The 12,239-nt window shown below is 41.0% G+C and overlaps 1 protein-coding gene across 1 annotated transcript; it reads left to right on the top strand.

The window, feature by feature from the left end:
* Nucleotides 1-319: 319 nt before the first annotated feature.
* On the top strand, nt 320-3,141 carry LOC112589344 (uncharacterized). The gene is made up of 3 exons (XM_025302247.1): nt 320-420; nt 874-1,157; nt 1,224-3,141. Exons 2-3 carry the CDS (start codon nt 938-940, stop codon nt 1,889-1,891), a joined length of 888 nt encoding a protein of 295 aa, XP_025158032.1. The 5' UTR covers nt 320-420; nt 874-937; the 3' UTR covers nt 1,892-3,141.
* The last annotated feature ends 9,098 nt before the right edge of the window (nt 3,142-12,239 follow it).

Raw genomic sequence — 12,239 nt, 5'->3', positions numbered from 1 at the left:
GTTACTAACCAAACGACGAGCGATGCGTAACATATCGCGATGCGTAACGTATATAAATATTATTGCAGTAATTATAAATAAGTAATATGTAATATATAGAGGTAAGCATGAATTTAAACTAAAACTATGTGAATCAAAATAAGATATAATAAAAGCAATGGAAATAATACAACTGAAATATAATCTATAAATCTACAATCTATTAAAAATATCTTTTATAATTTATATACGTGAATCTGAAATACATAATCAAAACCGAAAATTGCAGATAACGGGTTATAGGCATATTGGGGTGTAAAAACAGAAACCGAAGGCGGATTTATGTTAATTGGTTTTCCAACAGATCTGCAAAGAAAAATGTTATGGTTACAGTCCATTGGAAGAGAAAAGTGGCAACCAAATAAGTCATGTATTTGTGAAGTGAGCATATAATTATATGAAATATATAAATGGCCGTAGTAAGAAGCAACCAACCCATAAAATTAAAATTTTTGAATTTTTGTTACCAATGAGTAGTCCATTCGTCTTTCTATGTAATAGGGAAAACGATCCAAGCCCCATGGGCGTCTAAAATTAATTAAAAAACAGTTTTTATTTTCTATCAGTCGCACTATTTTTCCTAATTACGTCTTTTTACTAAATTTGTTTAAGAATTAAGCTTACCAATGTATACCTCTAAAGAGTAGAAACTTAACCATGCTTGATTTCTTGAACAATTATACAGAATTTCAATACTATCTGTAGTTTATAAATCATGCGTCAAATCTTTATCTTTATTTTTCTCGAAACGTAGTCCATGTGGGTTGGTTGTTTCTTGTATAACTACGGCCAAATAATAGGAAAAAAATGTGTATCTTGCGATTGTACATATAGATCCATTTTGCTCCAAATATGTGGGAGAAACCTTGACAAGATGGTGCGAAAAAATTGAGAAGAGATGCCAACTATTTTTCCTATTTATGAAAAACAGTTACCTGAAACAACTAATATATTTCTCGATGAACATGAATTACAAGTACAGAAATTACGAACCACTGAAGGCGACAATGAACACATTGAAAAATCCATAAGCATTGATACAGATAACAATCAATTTGAAGATAATTCTGTATTGTTTTCTGGCAGTTTTCAATCATATGATCAACTGAATGATTCAGGTATTTATATCTTATTATCTTCTAGTAATAATGTGAATAGAAATGATGAGACAAATATTTGTGTAGCAACATCATCATGTAATACAACAGCGTTTACATTGGAGCGTGCTGTTGAAGAAATACATTTGTTACAACAGAAACTAGAAGATAGAGGTATACAGGTAAAAGAAGCAAACGAAAAATTTACGAAATTACAAAAAGATCATGATAAGTTGAAACACTCGAACAAAATTCTCATGAATCGTGTTAAAAAATTCAGAAGCACGCATAAACTGCGACTAGAAAAAACGATTCTACATAAAGTGTTTAACGATGATCAAATTCGATGGTTACAATCAGATTCTAGTAAGCGACGCATTAGTAGTTGGTCAAAGGAAACTATTAAGAAAGCTCTTCACATAAAAGCTTGTTGTACCAGTAGTGGTTATGCGCAGTTGATTAAAGAAAATATTCCGTTACCTTCACTGTGTACCTTAAGAAGATCTGTTGAAGGTTTGGATTTTTCCTCTGGAATATTAGACGACGTTTTTGACACTATGAAGGAAACAATTAGACAGTTTACAGACTACAGACATTGCGATTGTATGCTTGGCCTTGATGAAGTAACTATAACACCCGGTGAACAATTTGATTCTTGTACAAATTCACTTATAGGAAATTCTACTATTCCTAACAGTCGTGGTAATTCCTGCACAATTCAATTTGTAACAATATATAGGGTAAATGATAATTGATAATTGATAATTGATCATTTGGTTTCATTTGCTACTTCACACACTTTTAAGGAGAAAACACTACAGCTACGCATGGCTTGGTATTTATGCTTGCTGGCATATTTCATCGGTGGAAGCAAGTGGTAGCATATGAATATACTCTTGATGGCTTTAATGGTGTACGTTTAAAACCTATTATAGAAACAATCATTAAAAAGGCTGAATCAATAGGTCTTCGAATACACAGTATTACATCCGATATGAGAAGTACTAATCAAGCTATGTGGAGAGCTTTCAATGTTGGTTTGCATAGACATTCTACAATACGAAATTCTGTACCTCATCCAATGGATAATACTCGAAAGTTATATTTTTTTGCTGATAGCCCACACCTTTTAAAAAATCTCAGAGCCGCTATTATTAATAATAAATTGATAGCATTGCCAGACAAATTTGTTCAAACTCATAAACTATCATCGTGCGTTGTTAAATTGTCACATTTGGAAGAGTTGGTACAAGAACAAGAAAATTTAGATATCAAATTAGCTCCTAAATTAAACAAAGAAGTCATTACTTTAACGCGATTTAACAAAATGAGAGTAAACAAAGCACATAATATGTTGAGTACACACGTAAGTAATGCTTTGGATTATCTAAGTGAAGAACGTCATAAAAATGAATATTTAACTACAGCGAGATTTATTGAAATTGTTTCCAAATGGTTTGCTCTGATTACTACGCACGATGAAATACTTGCTTTAAGAAAGAAACCTGGAAATGAGAAATCAGAAGAAACATATATACAAACCATAGCATTTTTGGAATCATGTATTGATTTATTTTGCGAAATGAAAGTAGGAAACCAAGGTGTATTCAAACCCGTACAAACTGGCCTTATTATAACAACCAAATCTTATATCGAAGTAGCTGAGTATTTAATTAAAGAACGCCATTATTTATACGTAATAGGAGCTCGTTTTTCTAACGATTTTGTTGAAAATCTCTTTTCAAATATTAGGAAAAAATTTCCCATACCGAACGCACTGCAGTTTAAACAAAGTTTAAAAATATTCACTGTTTCTCAGTATTTGCAAAACCTATCAAACACTAATTATAAACAAGATAGTGGTGATTTGTTGGCTGACTTTTTAAAACATCCTATGCGACAACGTGTAAATAAAGAATGTACACAAATGCTTGTAATTCCACCTGAAATTGAAACCAAAATAATGAAATTAGATAATCTGGAATTAAATTCATTATATTATGTATGTGGTTATATTATCACTAGTATATGTAAAACTTACAAAATGTGCCCAGATTGTATTGATTCTGCTGGATCAAAAACGTATGATCCCAATATAACATATTCACGTTTAGTTAGTATAAAATGTTATCGAAAGAATACATTATTTTTTGTTAACAAAAATATCTTCTATTATTTTCTTGAAATGAATATTATTATTAAAAGATATTTGAATTATGTTAAAACGGTAAATTGTGATATTGTTCATTTTTTTATTACAAAAATGAATAATATTGTCTGCGATACCTTAAAAGATTGTCACGCATTAGGTTACAAAATAAAACTGCGTTTTATAAAATTTAAGGTGAAACAAAGTTGTCACGCCAAACGACTAGATAAACCTGTATTTAATAGTAAAACCATGGCAATGTACAATATTGTAAAATAAATAACATTTCAATATAACTGTCAATAGTTCTCATATTTCCTTCCTTCCTTCTTGGTGTGGACAATATATTATGTATATTTGTTCCAAACAGTCAATCATCAGAGTTCTTATATTTATTTACTAAATATTATACAGATATACATGTGTTTTTACTATTGTTCTTCATATTTCTATCTTTCAAATATTCCGCCTGCTCGATCCTCACTGATTGGTGCCGCCATTTTCCTTCCAACCAATCAAACGTGCTAGTCGACATTGACCAGTCTCTTATTTTGAGGGTCTCTAGTGGCGATCGACCCTCTCCCGCCATCTACCGCGACGCCCGCGAGTTCGCCGTCGCTCAGTCGCCGCAAGCAAGTGCTGCAGCCGAGGGTGCTGTTCTGAGCTCCTCGTCACGTGCTCGCGTGTCGTCCTGCTTGCGCAAAAAGACTCTAGTTCCGACCATTGTCGTGTACAGGTACTCTCATCCCGAAGGGCCGATCTCGCTCGCCACTGGGAACAGTAGTGCTCATTCGCGTTAGTTTGCATCCGTACGCCGCGTGCAGTGACTATTACCCGCGTTTTGTGCGTGGAAGGTGCTCGGCCACGCACCACGTGCGCGCGTGCACTTCTACGCCGCGCGAGCTGCCGCAGCAGATCGCCCCCGACGGCAACGGACCTCTCGTGCCCTTCCGCGAGTGCTTCCAGCGAGTGCTTTATTGAAGTGCGCTTCGCTGCGCTCGCCCAGCGGGGGTCCGACGTCGCGGACCCTCCTCGAGGGCTTTCTCGCCGCGCGCTTTCGCGCCCCGTGCGCGCCCGCACGCCGTTAGCGCGGCGCCCGTCCACGTGCGCGCCGAGTGCTGTTATTGCGTGACTACGTACGCGCCGAGCGTTCGTCCTCGCGCGATCACGTGATAGCGTGCGTGTTGTCGCGCGTTCACGGTACCGCCGCGTGACCGGCGCCTGCCGTTATTGTTCTTCTAGCGTGTGTTGTTCGAGCGAGCGTTTCTTGTGTCTGCGTGCAAACCGTTCTATCAATATAGTTTTTTCCGTTCCTTTTTCTGTTCTTTGCGTGCGTGCCATGTGCTCGGCACGGAGTGTTAGTAAAGTTCATACAGCGCCACTCAAGGTTTCTCTCTTTCTCGTGCCCTCGAGCGCGGGCGAGAGCGTGCGTCACCGATCAAGGGTACGGGTACACATGTCCCCGATAACCTCCTGTGGGAGCAGTGCGAGCGGAGGTCGCGCGCTCGCGCGCGCACCGGAAGTCGCCGCGCGCCCCCGGGCCCCCACATATATACCATGCCGCTGCACCAATTGCACTGCAATGTACGGTCGCGGACATAAAGCCCGTATCAGACTATGGATTGGGATTGAGATTAGATTGAAATTTGACTAATTGAAAAAGAGAAAATAATCTCAAGTATAGTAAACTTACTCCTGATTGGTTAAATTTCAATCCAATACTCAATCCCAATCCGTAGTCTGATACGGGCTTTAAGGTTGTTACTTTTTTTTTAATGACTTTCGGGACGCATCCCGACTCGAGAAAAATGAGAGCTGCTGTTCTGCCTGCGGAGCACGCCTACGCAGTAACTCACAAAGGCGAAACTCAAAAGGCGAGAAATGAAATATACGTGATATGACATAAGTATGTCAACAATCATTGCGTTCAACGGAAAAAACCGTTCAGTGAGCGATTAGTGACTACAAAAATATGATTTCACTTAAAATTTAATATACTTAAAAAATTTAATATACTGTTCAATACCTTGCAAAAGACCATTCCCATTTGAGTGACTTGCACTATGTATCTATCCCTCCGCTGCTGATTTTTCAAAATGTAAGAATTGAGTGCGAACGACACTCAACGGTTGAACAACTGTTGAATAATTCGTCAAAGTTATTGGTCTGAATGTAAGGATCTAACAGTAAGGACCAATAGTCACTAATCGCTCACTGTGCGGTTTTCTCCGCTGAACGCAATGGGTGCATTCAGTACTACAACCGCTCACTGAGCGCTCAATGAGCTTTTACATTTGATTGGTATATACCTTTAGATTTAAAAATATACACCAATCAAATGCAAGAGCTCACTTAGCGCTCATTGAGCGGTTGTAGTACTGAATGCACCCAATGGCTGCACAATGCATATTACCAGAGAAAAGGAGAGGTGTCATGGGCCGCTTTTAACAGAGCCAAGTGCGAAACGCTCTCTGTACAACCGTGCACATGAACTAACGACGCCAGTGTCCACGGTTCTTTACTGATTTCCCCCACCACGTATGCACATATAGTCGGCTCGGTCTATTCCACAGCTTCTATATAATACATTAAACTGCTAACTCCTATTGTTCTCCTTATGTATAAGTGTTGCCTATTTACATGTAATGCACGGAGCAGATGCGCAAAATACGGATGCGATTCTAACCTTTCGAAGTGACACACGTATATGTAATCGCCGTTGCAATAAGACGTGTCCGAATGTGATATACGTTTTTAATATCAGTTATAATATAGTTATTGTTCGCGCGGAAACCGAAGCGAACGTGTGCCGGGACCGCTTCGCAAGAAGCGCGGCAGAGTGCGGAACGGGTCGCAGAGGACGGGTTACACCAACAAAAGAATCGAGATGAATCTCGGTCGATGCGGCGAAATGCTCTTAAATAAATGTATTTAACCGGGTTACAATGAATCGCAGCGCCGGGAAAAATGCCTCGGAGTTTCGAACAGTTGATCTCGCGACGGTAGCGATTTTCGTGAGCGGCGGGTAATCGGCGCGCCCGGCTATCGGAAACGATAATCGGCGTAGGACGTTACACAGTTTAAGTTTAGACAAATTCGCGAAACAAAAAAAACAGTAAGAAAAGAATGATTAATTGAACGTCCGGTTAGGACAGCGAACAAAACTAAGAGTCCGTCCGGGACAACGAGAAAATTCGGAGTGTCCGTCCGGGACAACGAGAAAATTCGGAGAGTCCGTCCGGGACAACGAGAAAATTTGGAGTGAGTTCCGGCGGTGGAAAAATCTCGAATACAAAATTGATGCTTCGAACGGATTCTCGATTAGAACAAAAAAAAGTCTTATTGGATTAGTTAGCGCTCAATAATTGGTTCAGCCTCGCGACACATCCCAAGTTTTGTTTGGAAGAGTGTTTTCACGTGTCGGGAGGCCGAACAATCACGCCGAGCGCAGCGAGTATCGCACGAGACATTAGAATGTCGGAGAGTCGCCTCGCACGTGTACGCTGCGAGTCGTACACGTCAGCGGCGACATAGCGATCGTGATCGTGTAAACATCACGCGCAGCGTTGCTGATTCTCGGCGAATCCGCAACAGTTACATTAAGAAGTTATACAATTATATTAAGAAAAAAATACGCATTGCAAAAAATAATATTGGTAAAATTACGGTAAGTAATAAAATATTCGTGTATGTGCGTGGTCATGAAAAAATATATATGGTATGTCAAATTATAAAATTTTATTATTAAATTTTTATATAAATTGTAAATAAATACTCACAGAAAAACATGCCAAAGTGCGCCTACAGAAGTATATAAAACTGTTTACTGCGCATCCTTTGGTCCGTATTCTGCGCAAGTCGTATATACTTTTTGGCAACAGTTAAAGGGACGCAGTTAGCAGTCTATTATATTATTATTGTATTATATAGAAGTCTGTGATCTATACGTGTTCAATTCAATTCAATTCAATAGATGGCTCTGGGCAAGTTGGGTACTGCACCAACGCCATCTCGTCTATTCGTATGATATGGATCAGAGAGAAGAAGGAGAGAGATCACGGGCCGCTTTTAGCCGAGCCCAGTGTGAGGCGCCCTCTGCACAACCGTGCACATGAACTACGATGCCCATGTTCACGATTCTTTTCTGATTTCCCCCACCACGCACGCACTCATAGCCGGCTCAGTCTATCCGTGTGTGGACCACGCGCTCGGCAATCGTCGACGTGCCGAGCGACAGAGAGATATCAATCCCTCCTTCTCGCTCTCGTGTTCGCTCAGCGACGCGAGCGAGAATATCTTTCCCTCTTTCTCGCTCTCGTTCTCGCTCAGCGACGCGAGCGAGGCTAAGGGCAAGAGCACAGGCTATTGCATAACGCATAATACATAACGCATAAGGGAATAAACCAATTAGTTTCCTTCATTTCCCTCCTCAGGACAGAAATGAAGAACTCTGCTTATGCTAGGCAAGCGCGCGCGGCGAGGGGCAACGTAGGCCTGATCTACAATACGTGTCGTAAGTTGTAAGCCGTAAGAATTGGCGAATCACAGTCGATTATTACAAAAATAATCAGCTATAATTGGTCAGTACTTACGGCTTACAACACCTATTGTAGACCAGACCGTAAGCGACCGTAAGCGAGCTGTAAGGAAAAAGCTATAAAGAAAAAGCTCGCCCGCTCCTCGTCGTTCGTCCTCGCTCGCTCCTTGTCGCGCGCGCTCGCCTTTTGTCGTTTACGTTGCCCCTCGCCGCGCGCGCTCGCCTACACCGCAACTCGCTGACTCCGCCTATATCAAATGTCTACATGCTTACTGCGGTCGTCCTCCGCTCTCTACACGCTCGTTGGCTCACATGTTTTAATTAATAACTCGATAACTATTGGCAATTTGACATTATGGTACATGACTTTTCTTCTCGGCTACACCCAATCTATCTCCAACTTTCGTCTGCAAGATCTATCAAACACCCTGTATATGTATATATATATTGTTACGTCTCAGCTCCTATTTTTCCTCCCTTTTTCTTATTTCTTTTTTTTATCCTTATCGAGCGGTACATCTTGCAATCTAAACTTCCAGTTCTCCCCTTCCTCGTTTGATATGGATTAGGATTATATTATGTTGACATTCGTAACGGCGACCTGTAATTGTGACTAGCATTTTATTTTAAGTTAATGCGTTAGCTTTAATGCCTTTTACTATTCCTTTGTATATGGAAAACCTTGCGTTAAATTTCCGACACTGGCGTGTGTTAATTTGATATATCGATTTTGGATGACACATTTTATGTGCCAGACTCAACGTATGAATTGTGTTACTCTTTTCTGTTTTCTTTCTTTTCGGCACTTCTGTTCTATGTTAATTTGACACGTCGTTTTCTACAGCGCGCGTATGCTTTATCATATATATTACGTAGTCTCAAGAATAACAGCCCGGTTGCGCGAGGGCTTGGCTATTATTTCTTACTATTATTCCAAATTATTTTTATCATAGCGGACAGACTATGCAGCTTCCCCATCTCTTGCTTCTTAACAATAAAAATAAGCACTAAGTGTGGGAAAGTTGTGTTATAACCGTTAACAACTTTTCTAATCGTTATCTTTATAACTCTGCAGTATAAGCATTGTGATTCTACGAATCTCATAACTGTTTTGCGTCAGCAGCACGGCCCAGCTTCGCTCTCAGGAAGCTCGGATGGAAGACAAGGCATATCGCATCGTAATTCTCCACTTTGTTTCTTTCATCCGACATCTCGCTAAACTTTACATATTATCCGGTTATTAGATCAAAGCGTTAGAAATGTAGTGTAAAGAAGTAAAAACCTATCATTATAAAATTGTACTACCCCCGTTTGCCACTCTCCGTTAAAATTATTAAACTTGTTGCGCCGAATTCGCCAGGAACGCTTCCTTGGCCTATCATTGTAAAGCGTCGTACCTAAATTCGCGATTGCCGCATTATTGTCCACCCGCGATTGACTATAAAATTGTAAACGTTTTCATTCTAAGATAACCGAACTGTTTACACTTTGACGGGGTTCTTATCGTTGTTGCATCCGGAGATCGAGTAACTCGCGTCTTGCTCCGACACAAAGAAGGACTCCTCGGCCCGTCGGCGAACCGCCCGCTTCTTCACTTTCGTTGAGGCCGTCACACGTTTCGGACGCGTGCTCACAAGTCTCTCCTTAACTATTGTACTTAGAGAATCTTCAAGTTCCATCATCTCGTGACGGTCTCTCATATTCTCGTATATCTCCTTTTTTTTCTTTCTGGTTTTTTCTCGTTACAATTGTTGCAACCAAATGTATTTGTGACTTCAACCAATTTCACGATCTTCTTAATTAATTCGTACAAGAAAAGACAGACGCGACTTTCGGAAGCCGGGAGTGCGATATCGCGAGCGTTCGACGTTCCGTCATCTCAGCTGGGAGGAACGCGGGCACGTACGAGGGCTCCTTCTCCCGTTCCATCGGACGCCTAAGCAGTGACGTTCCAGCCATCCGATCACAGTAAGCCTTTCGATATCCAAGTTAATAAACAATATTTGTCTTCCTCTATGTCGTTCGATGTGTTTCGCAAACCGTATATTGTTCTCCGTACAGGGGCGCTTTCCTCATAGTCATATCCACGTTATCAAATAAATTCTATTGAATCCAATAAAATTCCACGGGACGTAACAGAAAAAAAAGTGGTGACAGCGGTGGGATCCGATCAGGGGAAATAAATGCAAATTATCGTTAATAGACTAGAGGAAATTTCAACCGTTTGTACTGTCCCATTCAAGAATCTTCTTAATCAATTAAAAGAGGGTAGAGTGTAATAATATTTTATATGAAATACCTTCCCCGCGTTCGCTTATGTGCCGTCGTCCGCGTCTTGCAAATCGTTTCTCCTGTAAGACCGAACTAATTTTTTTTTCTCGCTTAATTCCTGTAAGATTAAACTGTCATAATAGACCCCCACTTTATTGTCGATCTCGATCGCCTTGTTCAAGATTGTTAAACTCTGTCTGATATGCAATCAACTGTCTCACGAGTTTTTCTTAGAAATATGTCGCGCCCTGCTCCTCATTTATCAATACCCACCTTCCCAACTTCTGACGATTTTACTAGCGACCATCCTAACGCGCTTCCTGCAGGGGATCTGAACACTCCTTCGACTTCTAGAATACGAAGTAATCTCGATGCCGACGGTACATCGACCGATCCTTCTAATACCGCCGGCCTGAATCCTCGCTCTTCCGCGGACGCTACTGCCGACATTCGCGAATTGTCTAGGAGAACGGCCTCTCTCGAATTACTCATTAATAATCTCACTACATCTTTACGACTTACACGCGAAAAACCTCTTTTGTTCTCATCGTTTGTTCGACAACCTGAAATATCTCCCCCAGTTTCCGACAGCGATACTCCTGATCCGGCCTCCGAACGCGCTAACCCTTTTCCTATACAAACTCCCAGTGCACAGAACGTTTTTCCAAATTCTCTTATTCGAGACGCCTTAGAACTCGTGCCTGTTTTTGACGGTCATAATATTCCCGTGCTTAAGGCAGTTTGCAAGAGCCTGTAAGAGGGCAAAAGAATTAGTGCCTCTCACTGATGAAGCACACCTAGTTCGACTGTTGAGAAATAAGTTGACCGGACATGCTTATCTCGCTGTTGAAGACGAAATACACGAAACCGTTGAACGTTTATTAGACTCACTTAAGCAAACTTTCGGACCGGCGCGCACTCCTAATTATTACCGCGGACAGCTTAGCGTTAATTATAAAAGGCCTAATGAGCATATTTTAGATTACATTGGACGCATAAAGGATTTGAGAACTGCTATAATCGAGGGAGACCAAAATATATTCGGGCAAGAATTATCCCGTACAGAGATATCATTAATAGATTCCGATGCTTTAGTTTCATTTTTCGAAGGGCTCCCGCCAGAATACCGTGCCGAAATTCGCCTTGAGGGATATCGAAATCTAACAGAAGCTTACAATAAAGCCATTCTTATAAGCAAACGTTTGGAACGTGATCAAACGCGTTCTGGGAAATTTCGATCACGGTCTTTAAATCGTATACCTCCTCAAAATCCTCAACCCCCCGTCTTTAGACCTGTCACCATTCTCCAGCGCAATTCACCTCAACCGTTAGCACCCCTTTCTCAAGCTCCTAACCCACATGTTTCGGCAATTTTTCCTACAAAAATCTGCAATTATTGCAAGAGGATGGGGCATGTAATTTCAGAATGTCGAAAACGGCAATTTAATAACAATAATAAACTAGATTCAAGTGCAAATAGTCTACAGGGAAACGCTCCTGGGGCCGTGAGCAGGAGCCGAGGTCTAACTGTCCCGCGCCCCTTCTCCCCTTGAGTGCCGATCCTCTACCATCCACGTCCTCCACCTCTCCACCGGGGACGTCCCCACAGTAGAACTTTGTTCTCGTTCCCTTGTTGGGCCCACTTCATTTATGGTCGATACCGGCGCCCAACTTAATCTTATAAAAATCGGTACCCTTCGTTCCGATACGGTTATCAACGCGCTGCATACTCTGAAACTCACTGGAATAACTAACAATATCGTTAATACTCTTGGAGCTGTTGAAATTATATTTTTTAATACGCCCGTTCTTTTCCACGCCGTCCCAGACGATTTTCCCATTATTCAGCAAGGTATCCTTGGCTCTTCCTTTTTCTATACACACAAGGCGCGCATCGATTTCCGTTCAAATTGTATCTATTGACGTAATAGAATTTTTCCTTTTAAATTACACGAAAGTATCGTTGTACCGAGTCGTTCGAACGTCGGATTTGCGGTTCGTGTGTCTAATCCTGAAGTAAAAACCGGATATTTACCGCGCCTATATTCGGCCGACGGCATATATGCGGGCGATTCTCTTGTCACTTGTGACAATGGAAAAGCGTTTCTGCGTGTGACTAATACAACGGAGCGAGAAGTGGAGCTAC

The sequence above is a fragment of the Harpegnathos saltator genome, unplaced genomic scaffold (genome assembly GCF_003227715.2).
Source record: "Harpegnathos saltator strain DR-91 unplaced genomic scaffold, Hsal_v8.6 scaffold478, whole genome shotgun sequence".
Classification (NCBI taxonomy): Eukaryota; Metazoa; Arthropoda; class Insecta; order Hymenoptera; family Formicidae; genus Harpegnathos; species Harpegnathos saltator.
Note: the sequence above shows the minus strand (reverse complement) of the source record. Positions and strands in the feature narration are given on the sequence as shown.

Coding starts and splice junctions, on each gene's coding strand:
- LOC112589344 (XM_025302247.1), top strand. CDS start 938: ATGCCAACTATTTTTCCTATTTATGAAAAACAGTTACCTGAAACAACT. Junction 1,158..1,223: donor TGATCAACTGAATGATTCAG/GTATTTATATCT, acceptor ATATTTGTGTAG/CAACATCATCATGTAATACA.